The 19,250-nt window shown below is 55.6% G+C and overlaps 1 protein-coding gene across 3 annotated transcripts in view; it reads left to right on the top strand.

Moving 5' to 3' along the window:
* LOC116828421 (uncharacterized) overlaps positions 1-18,645 on the top strand; it is a 23,630-nt gene extending 4,985 nt beyond the window's left edge. Inside the window, exons 2-9 of one of the 3 annotated variants that reach the window (XM_075062097.1) lie at positions 1,556-1,672; positions 2,646-2,732; positions 4,887-4,997; positions 7,564-7,710; positions 10,145-10,354; positions 14,769-14,876; positions 15,691-15,774; positions 16,586-18,645. In XM_075062097.1, coding sequence (XP_074918198.1) covers positions 1,556-1,672; positions 2,646-2,732; positions 4,887-4,997; positions 7,564-7,710; positions 10,145-10,354; positions 14,769-14,876; positions 15,691-15,774; positions 16,586-16,777 — 1,056 coding nt within the window. In that variant the 3' untranslated portion in view covers positions 16,778-18,645. Of the gene's footprint in view, positions 1-1,555; positions 1,673-2,645; positions 2,733-4,886; positions 4,998-7,563; positions 7,711-10,144; positions 10,355-14,768; positions 14,877-15,690; positions 15,775-16,582 lie in introns of all 3 variants that reach the window. The other 2 variants (XM_075062096.1, XM_075062098.1) reach the window with 2 other exon arrangements.
* Positions 18,646-19,250: the final 605 nt, after the last annotated feature.

Raw genomic sequence — 19,250 nt, 5'->3', positions numbered from 1 at the left:
AAACTTCCGACGGCGACTGACTGTGCTCTCCCATTCACCTCCGTCCTTACCGTCTTGTTGCCTGATGGACTCTGCCACCGCCCTCTTGTGCCAACGCCAAGTTCCTCGTTGAATGCGCCAGCCATGCCAAGAGACGCACCCCAGCCTGCCCCCACGGGACTGATCCTTGCCTGGTGTGGTCCGAGAAACTGGCGGGCGTGAGCGGCACAAAAAACACAGACTTTGGCAACCAGACGTGCCTAATGTGTTGGAATTCTCTCCACCCCAGGAATCACGATACTGCGAATCAGGAGGAGACAAAAAAACCAGGAGACCCCTTCCAACACCTGTCCTTGGCATGCTATTTCTTCCTCTGATGGCAGGTTGAGAAGCTGGAACGGAGCTCACCAGAGAGTGGGGGCCAGATCTCTCAAGTTCTGCACCAGAGACTGGAGTGCAGAGCCAGCAAGCTGAGCCGGAGGGAGAGTCAGATGGGCGGGGAAAGCCACAGCTGACAGATTAAAATGTTGGAAATAACACATGGATCTTACCTGTGGAACCCCAGACGGGCATTCCTGCCCTCCCCCAGAGCAGAGTCTGAGCCATGGGAATCTGCCTGAATCTGGGGCGCAGACAGAAGAATAGCCAGCGTGCACTGTCTCCACTCTCCAAGCCCTGTCTCGCAAGCCCCCAGACCGATCCCTAGGAGGGCCCAGGCAGACGCTGGGGTTGTTTGCGGGTGGGTTGTTGTTCCTGTTCTGACCAGTGTTTCCATACAAACACATTTACATTGAAGGACAGGGGGACCGCCAGATTCTGCCTCCCGGGTCAGGTTAGTGGGAAGGCCTTTCTGTAATCCCCTATTCCCATGTGTGCTGCTTCATCACCCACCCAATCTGTTTCCCTGCAGGGTGCTGCTGAGGTCCTCTCCTTTCTGCAGGGTTCTCATGGGTGTTCACTTCTTGTCTTCTTCTCTCTGTGCTCACCTTGTCTCTGTGCTGTCACGGGCGGCTCTCCCATGGGTGCCCCCGCTGCATGCAGAGGCTGAGGGACACGGATAGCCATGGCAGCTCAGGGAGTGGACAGTGTTGGATAGATTGTCACAACCCAGCACGGCGTGCAACACCAGGGAAGTCCGCATCTGCCCCTTTGACTCAGAGCTTGTCCCCGGCGAAGCCAGGATGTGGCCGCTGGGCGTGTGAATGCACAGATGCACTAGGCTGCTGCATCGCGGGGCGCATGTCCCTGCTGCACGCACTTAACTGCTCTACAGCGTGTTTCAATCCCCGCCCTTCCAGCCAGTGTCAGCAGGAGACGGGGAGATGCCTTCACCATCGGCTGCAGAGAGCCCAGTGCCCCCGAGGGGATCTTAACTGCATGGTTTCCATCTTATAGCTAACCAGCTTCACCGTCCTACAACTCTCGCAACTGCACAGGAACCTCTCTGCCCTCCAAAGCCGGCAGCCCAGTCGCCTGTCCCAGCCCTGCTCCGGGGCAGGTCTCTGAACTGGTGCTGAGGCAGTGCACACTGCACCGAGCCCTGAGCCGGCTCTCAGCTCTCATCCTCTCTCTGCAGCCAGGTGAACCAGCGAGAGCCAGGAGACAAGTGGAGAAACAGCAGCAACCCAGACGCAGACCCAGGCCTGAACCTACCTGGAGACCAGGCGTCCTGGTTTCTCTAAGCAAGGAAACGGTGAGGCTGCAAGGCATGAGCGCAAGAGAGAGGCGATGTCACATGCACAGCACCCCAGCCCATGCTCAGGCAGAGGGGAGGGTGCTACGGATGGGAAATGGTGGCTCAGAAGGAAGGGGAGTGAGAGAGCTCCAAGCTCCATAACCTCGGAGCCAACCACCCTATCCTGACCTCTCTCGGTGTGCGTCAGGCCTGCGAGCACCGCGGTGTAGGTAGACAGACCTCCTGTCCCCTAGCAGGGACCTAGAGCAGGGTCTCCTCCCCAGACTTCCCTCTACAAATATCCTGGTCCGGGTGGGTGGCCAGAGGGCTGAGAACTCCACTCCCCTTCTCCTGTTCTTTATCCCTGCTGGGGAGGATTTCTTCCGAAAAGCAGAAACCCAAACTCAACAATTGAAAATAAAATTAAAATCCCCAAAGCTAGTGACACGGATACGTCACCTGGCCGAGATCAACAGGCCCCCCAGTGTACAGAGCAGAGGTGAGAGCCTCACCGGGCAGTGCTATAAAGGGGCCTCCTAGCCCCTGTGCGCCCAGGCAGGCCCTGTGGGAGACAGCCATAATGCTGCCTTCTGAGGACACCCTTGCCAGGCCTGGCCTAGGAGACGCGCAGAGGCAGAGCTCAGTATGCAGCACAGCAAGATTGCAGGTGGCGTGTGGGCCATGGGACAGCCCAGACATGCTGCCATAACTCAGACAGGCTCCAGAGATGGTGGAGAATAACCCTGCCTTGGGGCTGGGGAGGGACGACGTGCTCTCCATTTCTACCGTCTGTTACCCTGTGCTCTGCCACCGCCCTGCTGTGCCAACGCCAGCCTCGGGCGCCCAGCCAGCCAGCGAACGCACCCCAGCCCTGCCCCCGCGGAGCTGATCCTGCTCTGTGCGGTCCCTGAGACTGGGCAGTGAGCCGGCGCAAAACACAGACTCTGGCAACCAGACGTGGCCCTAAGTGCTGAATTCTCTCCACCCCCAGGATCAGCTGCGAGTCAGGAGGGAGGACAAAAAACCCAGGAGACCCCCTTCCCAACCCTGTCCTGGCTGCTATTCTCTTCTGGGCAAGGTGAGCTGGGAACAACTGAGTCACCAGAGAGATGGGGGCCCGAGAGGTTCTGCACCAGAGATGGGTTAGCAGAGCCAGCAGCTGAGCCTGGGGAGGGAGAGCAGGGCAGGGGAAGCCACAGCTGCAGATTAACAATTGTGGAATAAAACACAGGGATCTACCTGGGAACGGCCCAGACGGCATCCTGCTCCCTCCCCCTCAGAGGAGGAGTCTGAGCCAGAGAATCTGCCTGAATCTGGGGCGCAAGACAGAAGAATCAGCCAGCGATGGCCTGTCTCCACTGCTCAGCCCTGTCCTCCAGCCAGCCCTTCCCAGACCATCCCTAGGAAGGGCCTAACAGACATTGGGTGTTTGCGGGCTGGGATTGTTGTTGTACTGACAGCATTTCCATACAAAACACAATTTACATGGAGAACACAGGGGCTGCACTGTTCCTTGTCCTGAGGTCAGAGTTAAGGTGGAAAGGCTTTACTGTAACCCCCCATTCTCAGGGCTGGATTAACTCTCCTGCGGAACATGAGCTACTAGATTTTGTGGGACCTCTGCATACAAGTCTTTTTCCTAATTTAAAACAAAATGATCATAATTCTGGCATCGAGGCTATTAACGCTATACTAAACCTGCCTTTTAATTAACATAAAGCCGTTCTGTGGTTACATTTCAGTCTTAAAACACGTAGAATATAGTTAAGTAAATTCAAAATAGCCTAATTCTTACCTTAGAACAGCTGTTATATTAGTTTCTTTCTGGGAGGGAGTTTGGATGCAGGAGCGAGCTCCAGGCTGGGGCAGAGGATTGGGGTGCAGGAGAGGGTGAGGGGTATGGGATCTGGGAGGGAGTTTGAGTGCAGGAGGGGGTTCTGACCTGGGATAGGGGGTTGGGGTGCAGGACGGAATGCGGGGTCTGGGAGGCAGTTTGGATGCAGGAGGGGGTTCTGATCTGGGGTGGTGGAGGGGGTGCAGGGTCTGGGAGGCAGTTTGGGTGCAGGAGGGGGTTCTGATCTGGGGTGGAGGAGGGGGTGCGAGGTCTGGGAGGGAGTTTGGGTGCAGGAGGGGGTTCTGATCTGGGATGGAGGAGGGGGTGTGGGGTCTGGGAGGGAGTTTGGATGCAGGAGGGGGTTCTGACCTGGGGTAGGGAGTTGGGGTGCAGGACGGAGTGTGAGGTCTGGGAGGGAGTTTGGATGCAGGAGGGGGTTCTGACCTGGGGTGGAGGAGGGGGTGTGAGGTCTGGGAGGGAGTTTGGGTGCAGGAGGGGGTTCTGACCTGGGCTGGAGGAGGGGGTGTGAGGTCTGGGAGGGAGTTTGGGTGCAGGAGGGGGTTCTGACCTGGGGCAGGGGTTGTGGTGCAGGAGGGGGTGAGAGGTGCAGGCTCAGGCCGGGAGGCGCTTACCATAGGCACCTCCCGGCTGGCAGTGCAGCAGGACTCAGGCAGGCTGACTGCATGCCGTGGCCCCATGTCGCTCCGGGAAGTGGCTGGCTTCTGGCACGTCTCTGTGCGCCCCAGTGGGAGGGGAACAGTGTGTCTCCGTGCGCTGCCCGTGCCCGCAAGTGCTGCCCCTGGAGCTCCCATTGGCTGGTTCTTGGTGCTGGGGGCGGGGGCAGCACGCAGAGCCTCCCCCCCTGCCAGGGGTCGCAGAGACTCCCCAGCAGCCGGCCGCTTCCGGGAGTGGCGCGGGGCCACGACATGCAGGCAGCCTGCCTGAGCCCTGCTGCGCCACTGGACTTCTAGCAGCCTGGAGACTGCAATCGACTGGCAGAGGCTCCAGGATCGGTGGATTGGTCACCACTGACTTGTAGATAATTATGGATTTATTTTTGCGGGGCCCCCCCTTAGCCCTCGGCTGCAGCCCCTAAAGCCCCTGCGTTAATCCAGCCCTGCCCACAGCAAGCAGGACCACGGGGAGGGGCCTTCCCCGTCAGGCTGCAGAGAGCCCAGCTGCCCCCCGAGGGGACTGAACTGCATGTTTCCAGCTTAGCTCACCCAGCTTCACCGTCCTACAACTCTGAACTGCACAGGGACCTCTCTGCCCTCCACAAGCCGCAGCCCCCAGCCGCCTGGCCCAGCCCTGCCCGGGCCAGGTCCTGAACTGGTGCTGAGGCAGTGCACACTGCACCGAGCCCTGAGCCGGCTCTCAGCTCTCATCCTCTCTCTGCAGCCAGGTGAACCAGCGAGAGCCAGGAGACAAGTGGAGAAACAGCAGCAACCCAGACGCAGACTTACCTGGAGACCAGGCTCCCTGAGTCTTCTAAGGCCTGCCAAGGTGGAGGTAGGGTTGCCAACTTTCTGATCCCTGAAATCCGAACACCCCTGCCCCGCCTCTTCCCCTGAGGCCCTGCCCCCTGCCTCACATGTCCTCCCTCCCACCTCATCGCTCGCTCTCCACTCCTGCTGGTTGCTCCCCCAGGACTCATCTGCTGCCTGCAGAGCTGGGTTGGGAGGAGCTGATGCAGAACCTGACCAATTGGGGCATGGCAGGGGTCAGTCCCTGGAGTGAGGGGCTGGGGAAATCGAGGCACAGCAGGGCGGAGGGGTCCCTGGAGTGAGGGGCTGGGGAAAATGGAGCACAGTGGGGTGGGTGGGTCGGTCCCTAGAGTGGGGGTTGGGGCACAACGGGATGGGAGGCAGGCAGGTTACCCTCCTGCCCCCTGGACAGTGCTGCTACCTACTTTGGAGCCTGTTCCTGGAGCCACCAGTTCTCTCCATCAAGTGAGCGAGGCGGGAAGAGGCTGCTAAGCAGAGCTGCTCCTCCAGGCTTGAGAAGCAGCTGCTGCTCTTCCTGTGGGAGCAGCCAGTTACTGTACGTAACCAGACCTTTAGCGTCTGCTCAGCTGTGCTGACCAGATGCTGCCAGTTTCCCTTTGCAACCAGACGTTCCGGTTGAAAACTGGACACCTGGCAACCCTCGGTGGGGGAGGATCTGGATCCCGTGAGCCCCAGATTAGCCAAGGGGCGATGAACCCCGGCGGGCCAGCCCATGCTCTGGGAGAGGGGCGAGGGAAACAGTGGCTCGGCAGGAAGGGCACTGGGCACAGCTCCATCACCATGGAGCAAACCAAGCACGATCCTGATATTTCATGGTGTGTGGCAGGGAAATGGACTCTAGCTAGTGGCGCAGCCCAACCAAGGCCAGGCCATGATGCAGAGGCAGGCGCCAGGAGGCTCAGTAGCTGATCACCAGCGAGCTCCACCTCCACCAGGCCTTGCAAGCTCCTAGTTCCCCTGCCTGCTGTGATGTTCCTGTAGTGCATGACAGCCCCCATCCTGCCCTTCCACAGACCCTGTCCCTGTCCCTTCCGTCACGCTGTCTGGAGGGGCTCATGGCTGTGAGTGCCCGTCTCAGGGTAGACTGTCAGAAGCCAGGGCAGACACCCCAAACTGGTGGTGTGTTCTATAATTAGGTGTCACCAAGCCAGTAACAGACACGGGCTCCTGGATCACTCTATTATAATCTTCCCATGGAGCCACAGACAGGCCCCTTTAGGCTCTCCAGCCAACCTTACCACCCAGACAAACTGGACTTAGTGATAAAGGTCATATAAACCAGAAATCACCGTGCATCAGGTCACTCCCGGCCCGATCCCAAAGGCCAGTCACTCACTCCAGGTCAGTGGATGCTCAGGATCTCACACCAAAGAACTAATTTTTCTAGTAAATTAAATACGTATTAGCTAAGAAAAGGAACGAGAGTTATTGAGAGGTTAAAGCAGGTAAAATACATAACAGCTGACTCAGAGTTTGTAAGTCCGAATGATAGCAGAGATCTCTGCTAGTTCACCTGAAGTCTCTCAAGGTTACCCAAATTGGTTTTTGGGGACCTCTGTCCAATCGCTCAGGATTCCCCCTACCAGAATCCATTAGTCCAGAGATGCTGGATCATGCCCTTGAATCAGGATTTGTAGATCCGGCTCACAGACGACACACTGGCTTTTCACCCACGTGGGTGTTTCCTTTGATGAAGAACAGATGGAGTCCAGGACCTCAGGTTGCCGCATCAGTGACCACTTGCTTTGACATTAGCATTTGCTTGTTAAAGTCCTTAAAGCCTTTGTCAGCGTTCACAAGATTTCTTTGAGGAGTAATTTGGTTAGTGATATACATAAGGCATTTGTCACGTTATAATAAAAACAGGTAAGAGGTAACAGTCACTTTTTTTTCAGGAAGTTTACACTCCAAGTACATGCTCATCTAAATGCTAATACAACCTTTGATCTAGGGTCAAACGTAATGTGACCCGATAGCATTCGACAGGTTACAGATAAGTGAAGACAATATCATTTCTGTGACCTTTGAAACTAACTTAACAGGCGAGTGAATTAGCCTGCTGCCTTGGTCTGCTGGCCACCTGTTTGACAGCATCCCAACCTCCTTCTGTTTGCTCTCTGCACCACTGGCAGTGTTAGCATGAGTAAAGCTCACCTGGCCACCCGAGTGCACCCAGAGCATCATGGAAAGGACCATTGCAGGACACTGGGAAGCTCGGAGCTGATGTTTATGTCCCAGGGGAGCTCCCAGAGCAGAGGGGAGAGGTGTCTCCATCACTGATCTCAGCTCCTGGCACACTGCAGTGTCAGCACAGGGAAGGGAAAACCCCATTCAGGCGCTAGTGGAGATTTAATGGCAAACTCAGCCCTTAGCCATCCCACGATGGGGCCAGGGCTCCATGTTACCAACTGAGTTCCTGCCCGTGGGACAGTTCAGCAGCCTGAAATGAACTCAGCGGGGGGCCTGCTGCCCGAAGCAGAGCTCCTCCTGCTCAGACCCATGCTGTCCCATGGGCCCCCTGTTACCTGGAGATCTCACTGCAGTGTGGCGTTAACATTGTCTTTCTGCAGGTCCAGGATTCAGAAGTGAGAACCAGGAGGGAAGTTGAAAGATATCCACAGCGGCGACCTAGACCCAGATCGAATTCTCCAAGGCACTCATTTTACAACTACGGCTATATGACTCTTCTTTCTTCCTCTGCCAACATGAGCCTCCAGGTAGAGTAAGACGAGAGGAGGGTGGCAGCTGTGAGTTTCCTGTTAACAAATGAGCTGGGCCCTGTGCAAATCACCATGTCACGGAGGGCCCAGAAATCGGGCTGTGCCCCCAAACCGTGATCTTTCCAATATTTTTTTTTTTAAAGAAAATGTCTGCAACAGAGTCCTTACTACAAACAGGTCCCTTAGCTAGTCAGGTTCACGGCAGGAATTAGTTTTACTGGTAAGGCTACTCGGAACTGACCAACCTTACTTGTGAAATTCGTTCCCACCTTGAAACTGACTTAGTTCAGTTGTGGTTTGCAGTGTTGTGTAGCCGGGCTGGACCCAGGGTATTCGCGAGACAAGGTGAGTGAAGTAGTATCTTTTTCGGACCAACTTCTGTTGCGCAAACTCTGTATGAACAAGAGACAAGCGCTAAGAGCTCTGTTTAAGGTGGAAAGCTCGTCTCTCTCAGCGACAGAAATTCCAGGAAAAGGTATCACCTCCCCCACCTTGTCCCTCTGCATTTAGTTGTGAAATTCATTGTGTGCAAACTCGGGGGAATTCAATATTTTGCCGTTGACACTGTCATGCATTTTGTAAGAGAATTGTGATTTACCCACAGCCCGGCTAACACGCAATGAAACTCCACAGCCTAAGCGCCAGGGCCCAAGGGAAGCTGATGTGTCCTTGGGAGGCTGGGGCAGGGAGAGGGGACGGGCATTGCTGAGGGGAAAGGGAGGCTCGGAAGGAAGGGCACAGCACACTGCCAAGGCATGCTCAGCTTAGGGTATGTCTACACAGCGAAGCAACACCTGCGGCTGGCCTGTGCCAGCTGACTTGGGCTCGTGGGGCTTGGGCTGTTTCATTGCTGTGCAGACATCTGGGCTCAGGCTGCAGGCCAAGCTCGGGGACCTGCCCAGACGTCTACACAGCAGTGACACAGCCCTGCGGCCTGAGTCCTACGCGCTCGAGTCGGCTGGCACGGGCCAGCCGCAGGCGTTTAGCTGCTGTGCAGACACACCCTTGGATGCCAGAGGCTCCATTGCTGATCACCAGCCAGCCAGTGCCTCTGCATCCGCACTAACCAGGGCTTGCAAGGTCCCTGTGCTCCTGCCTGCTGCGGGTTTTCTTTAGTGCATTACATGGGTGAGTGAACCCCCATTTCGGGGAGGCTAACCCGCAGGCCCCACCCCTTCCACCTGCACCCTCCCTGTGGTCGAAGGAGCCCCAGAGCCCTCCCCTCGGCCAGAGGAGCCCCAAGCCCTGCCTGCCCTGAGCTGCCGGCCATTCCGCCCCAGCTGTGTCAGCCCTCCCCATCTGAGCTGCTGGCTTGACCTCTGGCTGGCCCAAGTGCTGCCCCAGAGCCGCTGGCCTGGTCTCCTGGCTGGCCCCAGCTTCCCAGGGCAGCCCCAGGCCCTGGCTGCTGCTGGCTGGAGCTGAGCCCCCACCAGCTTCAGGGGAAAGAGGGAAGGAGGTGGGTCCTTGGGGCAGAAGATGGGCGAGGCTGTGGCCTGGGTTAGGGGAGGCTTAGTCTCCCTGGCTGTGGATACCAGCTGCTCATGGTGTGTTCCAGCCCTTAGCCTGTCCTGCAGCACTCCTGCCCCACGGCTCCCTGCTGCTCTGCTCTCTCAGCACCGCATGCATCACTGGTGTTAGTGAGTCTCCCACGGCAGTGCACGCTGCCCCCCTGGGAAGCCGGGAGCTGGCCAGGAGAGCTTGGTGCGCCGAGGGGCGAGATGTGCCCTGTCCATGCTGCTCACTGGCAGCAGAGCCCGGCCCAGCGCGAATGAAGCCCAATGCCATCTCTCTCCCTGCCCAGGGGCGAGATGTGCCCTGTCCATGCTGCTCACTGACAGCAGAGCCCGGCCCAGCGCGAATGAAGCCCAATGCCATCTCTCTCCCTGCCCAGGGGCGAGATGTGCCCTGTCCATGCTGCTCACTGACAGCAGAGCCCGGCCCAGCGCGAATGAAGCCCAATGCCATCTCTCTCCTTGTGCAGGGGCGAGATGTGCCCCGTCCATGCTGCTCGCTGACAGCAGAGTCCGGCCCAGCGCGAATGAAGCCCAGTGCCATCTCTCTCCTTGCCCAGGGGCGAGATGTGCCCTGTCTGTGCTGCTCACTGGCAGCAGAGCCCGGCCCAGCGCGAATGAAGCCCAGTGCCAGCTCTCTCCTTGCCCAGGGGCGAGATGTGCCCTGTCTGTGCTGCTCACTGGCAGCAGAGCCCGGCCCAGCGCGAATGAAGCCCAGTGCCATCTCTCTCCTTGTGCAGGGGCGAGATGTGCCCCGTCCATGCTGCTTGCTGACAGCAGAGTCCGGCCCAGGGCGAATGAAGCCCAGTGCCAGCTCTCTCCTTGCCCGGGGGCGAGATGTGCCCTGTCTGTGCTGCTCACTGGCAGCAGAGCCCGGCCCAGTGTGAATGAAGCCCAATACATGCTCTCTCCTTGCACAGGAGGAAGATGTGCTCCGTCCGTGCTGCTTGCTGACAGCAGAGCCCGATGCAGCGCGAATGAAGCCCAGTACCAGCTCTCTCCTTGCCCAGGGGCCTGCACCACAAGGGCGAGGCAGGAGGGCGGCTGAAGGAACTGAGCCACGCACACTAAAACCCAAGCGACCCAGGCTGCCCTGCTCGGGTTGCTACAGCCCTTTAGTGTCCCCCAAGGTAAGAGGCAGAGACCAGCCGGGGGATTCCCGGACTCAGGCGGCTCAGACTGAGGGCTGGGAACTCCCCAGGAGCTGCAGGACTCAGCCTGTGGAGCTAAGCTAAGCTACACAGATCACACTGGAGCATTGCATGCTGGGACCCATAGCCTCCATTGGCCACAGGGGGCTTCTGACTGGCCATCCCTATTGAGAGCACAAGCTGCACTGTGGTCCCCTCTGCCAGCGAGACAGATGGACCAGGGGCTGGAGGGCTGATTTGGGGCACGTAAGCATGACCTAGGTGGAGAGTCTCCTTTAGGTGCCATGCTAAGAAATGCTGCTTGTTTCAGATCCCACTGGCTTCAGGCCCAGTTCCAGGTGCAGTGAGTTCCCTGGACGGAGCTGCAAGAACCTGCCTTCTTCCCTTCTAAAGAAGGGAATAAATAAAGAGCTAGCTAACTAAACAAATAAACCCCAGTTCCCTCTGGGGCAGGGCTGCAGGGCCGCAGAGGGGAAGGTAGCCCAGTGAGTCTTCATTTCGATAGATAGTAAGCTCATAGGGGGCCAGACTATAATCCCAGATATACCAGTGTCAATCTGGAGTAACTCCATTAGCATGAGTGACTTTCGAGTAACCATTGGATTAAGTGGAGTTACTCTGGATTTACTCCTTTGCAGCTTTACAGCTTTGTAGCACAGGGCATTTAACTAAAAAAAAAGTTAGTGCAAACCCTCCCCCCCCACCACCCCATGACCCGAAGCTCTGAAGCTGGCCCACTGGCTTCCCAAGTGAACATCAACATTATTGACCTGAGACCTACAGTAAATATTGACCAGCATGAAGTCAGTGTTAATAATTACCTCCAGGCACAAGTCTTGCTCTTTGCTGAATCATGGAGTCCTTGTAAACAGTTACATTGTCCTTAATGTCTCCAACACAGGTATCTGGGTATGTGCAGGGACTCAGGACTATGAGACCCAAATCATCCCCCCCCCCCCAATAAACATTGACAGTCGAGATGAGAAATGTGGGCGGAGTTAGAGGTCCAAGAAAAGCTAGTCTTTGTCTCTTGTGAGCCAATCGGGAGGCAGAGATTTGCATATCTGAGCAGGTAGGCTACAACGTGAGCGCTGGTGTGACGATGCGGTTCTGGCGGGACCTAACTGAGGGTGCCAATTCAGGACCAATTGCTTAAACAGGGCAGTCATGACCCAAGGCCAGGGTTTTTCCACCTTTAAGGCAAACCAAACCAGCCAGACAAAAAGGACTTTGGTTTTACCCCACTAGCTAACCACAAGTCACACAAGCAATTTCCTTAGACACTCCAGTCTCCCAGTATCACCACCAGTGCCATCGTCCTGGGGATGAATGGTTATGAAACCAACACCCCATGAAAGAAAAAGGTTCTCTCGATCCAAGGACCAAGCCCCAGACCCAGGTCAACACACACATCAGATCTTACCCACAAATCACGCTGTGGCCAATCCTTTAGAATCTAAAATCTAAAGGTTTATTCATAAAAGGAAAAGATAGAGATGAGAGCTAGAATTGGTTAAATGGAATCAATTACAATACAGCGATGGCAAAGTTCTTAAGTCAGGCTTGTAGCAGTGATGGAAAAACTGCAGGTTCAAATCAGATCTCTGAACATCCTCCGCTGGGATGGGTCATCACTCCTTGTGTAGAGCTTCAGCTGTAGCAAATCCCCAGAGGTAAGAAGCAGGATTGAAGACAAGAGAGATGAGGCATCCGCCTTATATAGGCTTTTCCAGGTGTAGAACACGTCTTTGTTCTTACTGTGAAAGTTACAGCAAATGGAGTCTAGAGTCACATGGGCAAGTCCCTGGTACTTTGCTGAGTTACAAGGCGTATCTGCCTTCTCTCCATGGTCAATTGTGTAGCTGAGGTCCTTAATGGGCCATCAAGCAGGCTAAGCAGAGCTAACAACAACTTGTCTGGGTGTCACCAGAACTACAGCACCAATTTGAAATACAGACAGTACACAGCCATATACTCATAACTTCAACTTAAAAATGACAGACACACATGACAGTCATAATCAAACCAGTAACCCATAATCTGGTCTTAGACACCTTATCTGACCCCCTTTACATAAGATTTGGTGCCACTACAGGACCTTGGTTGCAACCCATATTCTATATGGTCCCAGTTTATATCAATAACGTCACAGCTGGGAACACTATGGTTGGTGTCTGAGCCCCGCAGGACTATCACTATTCATTATGGGCTGGGTTCTGTAGGGTAGCACCTTGTTCCAGGAGTGGCCCTACGGGACCACTGGAACCGTTGGTGGTGAGAGTTTGTGGTCAGTGAGAGTGAGGGGACCAGACTCTGGTGCTAGCTGTTACGTGCCAACGAGGCGAGCGGTGCTGTTCAAGACTCTAGGAAAGGCAGCTCCAAAAGCAAACCCAATCCTAACAGCATCTGCTACCCTGACGTCCCTGAGATCGCAGGAGCAGGCTCCAGGGACAGACACTTGGTCAGGCCAGAGGAATATGACGACGACAAAGTTTTTTCACCTCTTGTAGTCTGTCTCCACCGCTTACAAGCAGCAATGCCGGGGTGGGGAAGGCGCTCGACTGTGGTGGGTTAGTGTCCCTGAACCTGGGACATCAGGAGGAGAGACAAAAGGGGTTAAATAGGCAACTCTTGGTTAAGTGAGAGCGAAGGGTCAGGCGGCGATGACATACATACTGGAAAGGCCACCTGATAAGTGGCCAGCAGCCAACTAATGCGCACCCTGACGGTGCCCACTGCTCTCAGGGAACAGCTCAGGCATTTGAAGAAATTCTGTGGAAACATGGTTGTTTTGTGTGTATACTTCCACGACCAAAAATAGTCCACAGTGGAAAGATAAACGCAAGCGTAACCCTTCTGCCAGGTGGATCCGGCAATAACAAGGGTTGGGTTCAGTATCTTGAGGTTCTTCTTAACAAAACTAAACAGAACCGCCTCAAGCCCCCACCCAGTAACCTGGGAAAATTTAACCCTCTTCTCTCCCCTCGCAAGCACTGAGTCTGTGGCTAGCCAAGAAAACTTTTAATAAAAGAAGAAAAGAACCCGGCATTAATTTGGGGAAACACTATGACCACAATCCGAAAGCTCTGGCCCCACGGTCTCTCTGCAGCAGTGTCATGCTCTGAGGCCCCACCACTTAACCCAGGCCTCAGTGGGTAGCAGGAAATGTCTCTGCTAGTGAAGGCTGGGCAGGGTCTTTCAGGACAACACTGTCCCACACCAGGTCTTAGGCTCAGCACCTGGTTATGGGTGGTTTTAGCTCTAGCCGTCACTGGACAAAACAAGGACTCAGTGGAGTCTAACAGCTCTGGCTTCAAACAGAAGAGAGGAGAAGGTCAGATAGTAGGTAGGATTTGGCATCTCTACCCTCTGCTGAGCAAATGAGGTTCAGTTTAAGGGAACCCCTCAGGCAGGCAGGCTAAGTACTGTTCTGCTGCCCGTTACTCGTACAATAAGGATAACCACATTTCATTAGCCCTGCATTCAGGCTAATGTGAAAATGGTCTAGTACCCGGGGCTAAGGGAAGGGTGTCTATACACCTGGGTACGATGCTTGAATTATACAGAAATACAAAGTTTGGGTTAAAAGTCAGAAGATACATAAAATACATAATCAGCACTATCCCAAATGTAAGTTAATAAATTTAATGATACAGTTTAGATATTAGTGTCCAAATATTCAGGCACATCACTCATAAAAGGCTACACTCCGTGTGTTTTGTAACCCAGCGCCAGCCCACAGGGATCACTCTGGGAAAGCCGCTCCATCGTGCTGCACACCTAGGCAGGGTGGGCATGCTACGCACACACAGGCTGCTCCCCCAGCTCCTCACTAGCTCATTCAGACCCTGCTCACACAGGTAGTAGGGAAAGGCTGCAAACACTTTTCTGTTTGGAACAGATTTTTATTCCTAACTTTTCCTCTCTCAGATTCTGCTCAGAGTTCACAGTTCCTTCTCCTCCACCCATGGTCCCCCAGCTCTGTTGGCAGCAGGTTGTGACCTGACAGTTTCCAATTCTCGCTTGTATAAAAACTAGCCTGGGGCCCAGTTCCTGAGGTGCCACTTGTGGGTTTGGATGCCCTGGAAGCCCTCAAAGTGCTGCTGAGGGGGGAGGGGTAGTGTAAGCCTGTCCGATTTCTTATTTTTCTTCTTTCTCACCAGCTGCTGTTTCTTCACTCCTCTCTCCCGCCCTCCCCTTTAGCTTCTTTCCCCGTGTCCATCTTTGGGAAGCAGCTCCCACTTGCGCTAAAGGAGATCTCCTGTGGCTATCAGCAATAGTAGGAGCTTTATCCCCTCTGTAGGCTGTGCCCAGCCAGCAGACGGTGACATTCACCCCCACCCCACAATTCCTGCCTTGCAGCATGTCCCTGATGCACAGCTCTCTTCTGCAGGACAACCACCAGCAAGAGAGAGTTAAGAGGGAAGGCCAGAAACCACAGCAAGACAGACCCACAAGGAAGCCCATTTGGAGACCCGGCTCTGGGTCCATCATAGGCTTGGTACAGTAAGAGGGGAAGAGGGTGGAAGCCATGAGCTCCAGACTAACTAACAGGCACAAAAGCTTGTTCCGTAATCAGTGGGGCACAAAGGGGGCTCAACTTTCTGGTTGCTCTTAGGAGACTGTCGGCCAGGATGCAGCCAGAGCACATGCTCCAGGAGATGGGAGGGGAGTGAATGAGGGGAATTGCTGGTGCAGAAAGTACGGGACTAGGGAGAGCTCCATGCTCCACAGTCATGGAGCAAACCAGCCCCCTCCTGGAGGAAGGGAAGCCATAGGAGCTGGTGGGGAGGTGAGCACGGTGCTGAGACCCCCACACCACACGGCTGTGACAGCAGGGGAGGAGCCTCCCTCAAGGGGTCTGTCTACACTGGAGCTGGGAACGTGGCACCCAGCCCGGGCAGGCAGACTCACGCTGGCTCTGCTCCAAGTAACATGCTAAGAATAGCAGTGTGGATGGTGCCGTGCGGGTGGCGGCTCGGGCTAGCTCCCCTCATCCAAGCCCGCCCACCCCCAGCCTGAGTTTCCACCGTTGCTGCCACGGCCACGTGGCTATTTTTAGAGCACTTGCCTGAGCGGAGATAGTGCGAGTCTGTCTCCCCAGCTGCAGCCTGGACAGAGCCTTAGATCCCCAGCGAATCTGCCAGGGCCCTCGCGTGCCAGATCAGTGCAGCCCAGGGACGGTGGCTCACCGTTGCTGCAGAGGCAGCAGGGCGCTAACCACTTGCACGCATCCCCCCGGCCTTGCCCCATATTGCCCTGTAAGCCCTGGCCTCCCAGTGACTCACCCCTAACCCTCTCCTCTCCTCCTGCAGCGCCCCCATGAGGAAGTCCAAAACAAGCTTCCCGCCCCCAAGCTCCCCTGTCCCGACTGCCATGGATCTGTAGTCACCAGCCAGGTGAGAGGTAGCCTCAGCGGGGAACAGCACGAGGCAAGCCAGGGGCCCCAGGGAGGTCAGGACTCTGAGCCGGGGACGCCTTCCCGCTCTGTTCCTCTTCCTTCAAACACAACTAACCTGACGCAGTTGGTCAGGGAATGCAGGACAGCAGAGGGAGGGCACAGCGAAGGAGGGGACGGTACCTGCTGATGCCGCTGTCCACAGAGGCTCGGAAAGTCCCGTCACAGCCCCCACCTCCGGCTGGGACATGTGAGGAGATGCCCTGGGGGGAGGGCTCTGGGGAAACGCGCTGCAGAGCTGAGATTGCTCTGCTCTCCCTGCCACCTATCACTGAACCGCCCTGCTGCAGAGAGACAGCGACGGAGTCCCGGCTGGCAAGGAGGCGTTGGCTCAGCCCTGCCCGGCTCAGTCAGGGTGAAGGGAAGAGCTGGTGGGGCTGTGCTGCTCCTTCGCTAGCGCTGTCTGGGCTCAGAGCACTAGGGACACGAACGACTGAATCCTCCAGCCCCCTTGCAGGAGGCGGGTCAGAACTATCGCCATTAGACAGATGGGGAAACTGAGGCACGCAGAGCTTAACGGGCACATGGTGAGTCCATGATGGAGCCAAGATTAGCAGTCAGGAGTGCCTGGTTCCTCAGCCATCGGCTGATTGTCAGAGCACCCTGCCCCCACTCTGCTCCTCTGCCTGAAGGGTGGTGGTTGTGTGTGCCAGGCCTGGGTGGTGGGATCCCTTGCCACCCTGTCCTATGGCGGCAAGGAGCAGCGGGCGGAGATGATGCTGTAGGTGACCCCTCTCTGTCTCGTGCAGGAGGGGCGCTCTGCTGAGGGGGTCCTGAGCCCCAGGACCAGGAGAGAAGACGAAAGGCCCACGGTGGCGAAGCGCAAAGCCAAGCAGAGAGCAAGAGATGGACTGTACTGTGCTGGCTGCTATTCCGGCCTCACGCTGCGGAGCCAGACACCCCCCTTGAGAGAGGCGGCGGATGGAGGTTCAAGCGGAGATTAGCTACTGCACCCACCTGAGGCGGAGTCCTTCCAGGCCTCACCTCCCTTGTGTAGCTAGGCAGCAGCCCAGGCTGGAGTCTGGTAGCCACCCCTCCCCTCCACGCCCCTGAGATCAGTTACACGGAATCTGGATCCCAACCCCCCCGTCCCCCTCCAGCCAGTACAAACGCCCCTTGCTTCTCCTGCTGTAGGGCTGGGATGGATCCAAGGCCCCTTTCTCTGCATCCTGCAAACCCACAACCCCACCCGCCCCTGCCTCGTTCCCTGTAACAGCACAGACAAGGGGAGTGCGGCCGCCTGGGGACCAGAACGGCCTGTCCCGTGGTGCCCTCTGGCCTCCCAAGCCGCTGTGCAGAGGCAGATAGATAGAAAGGAAATTAAAGCTCCGTATAAAGGGCTGAACTCACAGGGGTGTACATGGGTCCAGCTCTGCTGCGCCGAGTGGAACTGCACCCGTTTATACCTGCGGGGAACGTGAGCTAAGAGTGCAAATAAACACAAATACACTCGCTCTGTGTGACCTGCTCCTGTTGGCAGGGCTGGGCCGTGAGCCAGGGCCGCACGACTCTGCCCAGGGCTTCGCCGGCTCCTTTTCTCCAGCTCATTTACTCCTGCTGTCGTCTGCTGAGGAGAGGGGGCCAGAGAGCCCCGTGGTGCATGAGCCAATGGGGGAGGGGTCACATAGCAGCTTTAATTTACAGATACAGGCTGTGGAGACCACAGCTCCCAGCATGCAATACTCCTCCTCAAGCTGCATGGCCTAGCTGAGCACCCTCACACTCAGCACGACCGTTCTGGTGGCCCCACAGCCCCATACAGGGTGGGAGATTTGGTTTCAGCTTGTGATGCTGTATCAGAGACCCACCATGACAGCTGGCTCTAGGGCCTGGCTGTGCCGTGGGGACCCTCTGCTCTGACGATGGCTCTGTAGTCAGGGCTGAGGCATGCTGTTATCTGGTGCGGAGGGGGGTGATTTGCAATGTCACTGCCAGTGCAGCACCTATTCTTTGCGTAAAGAGAGGAATTTAATTAGCTCTTTAATGAGCTGAAAATCCGAAAGGCCTCCTGCGAAAAGTGGAAACATGGACAAATTGCAAAGGAGGAGCACAAAAGAACAGTGCAAGCACATAGAGACAGAATCAGAAAAGCAAAGGCACAAAATGTGAGTTACACTAGCAGGGGAGATGAAAGGAACTCGAAGTGGTTCTATAGGTACATTCACAGCAAGAGAAAGAGAAAGGAAAGTTTAGACGCACGGCTTAGTGGGGAGGGAGAGCTGGTAATGGATGACATCAAGAAGGCTGAGGTGTTTAATGCCTCTCTTGTTTCTGTCGTCACTAAAAAGGTAAATTGTAGCCAGATACTTAACACAATTAATATTAACAGCAAGTGGGAAGGAATGAAAACCAAAACAGGGAAAGCACAGGTGAAAGACTATTTAGATAAATTAGATGTATTCAAGTCAGCAGGGCTTGATGAAATTCACCCCAGGGTATTTCAGGAACTAGCTGAAGCCATCCTGGAACCATTAGCGATTATCTTTGACAACTCATGGAGGATGAGTGAGAGCCCAGAGAACTGGAGAACCAACATGTTATCTCTCATTAAAAGGGGAACAAATTGGCCCCGGGGGATTATAGACCAGGCAGCCTAACTTCAATATCTGGAAAGATACTGGAACAAATGATTAACCAATCAGCTTGTGAGCACCTGGAGGATAACAGGATTACACGGAATAGCCAGCAGGAGTTTGTCAAGAACAAATCATGCCTGGCCAACCGAATTTCCTTCTGTGACGGCGTTACTGGCCAGCGGCTGCGGGAAAGCAGTAGATGTGGCAGGTCTTGGTTTCAGAAAGAGGCTCTTACTGTCTGCTGGCAGGGCCTGTGTGGCGGTGAGGACTCTGTTCAAGGCCCTGTATCCTACTGGTTCCTCTCAAAAGAGCAGAGCTGAGGATGAGAAACAGTGGACGGTGCAGAGCTGAGGTGGTGACTTTGAGGTGCCAGACAGCACAGGGGTGGCGTGATCACATGCCCTGGTGCGGAGGTAGCTTGGGCTGAAGCTGCACAGAGCAGTAGCCTCCCCAGGAGACTCCAGTGCAGGCCCCTCTGCCGAGTCATTAAAGCTGGAACTACCCCAGCTGGCTCTGGAGGTAAAGCCCCTTGTCAAGGTATGTTTCCCACTTTGAACTTTAGCGTCCAGAAAGTGGGGACCTGCATGTACCCTTCTAAGCTTAATTCCTAGCTTAGATCTGATAGCGCTGCCACCAACCAGAAATCCCAGTGTCTGGTACACTCCCTGTCCCCCAAAACCTTCCCTGGGGGACCCAAGACCCAAACTCCTTGGGTCTTAAAACAGAGAAAATAAACCATTCCCCTCCTTTGCCCCTTCCAGACTTTCCCCCCCTGGGTTACCCTGAGAGAGCCACTGACCAAACTTCCTGGATGCTTAAAACAGACAGAATAAACCTTCTC

Source organism: Chelonoidis abingdonii, chromosome 2 (genome assembly GCF_003597395.2).
Source record: "Chelonoidis abingdonii isolate Lonesome George chromosome 2, CheloAbing_2.0, whole genome shotgun sequence".
Classification (NCBI taxonomy): domain Eukaryota; kingdom Metazoa; phylum Chordata; order Testudines; family Testudinidae; genus Chelonoidis; species Chelonoidis abingdonii.
This window is presented reverse-complemented; position numbering and strand designations above follow the sequence as displayed.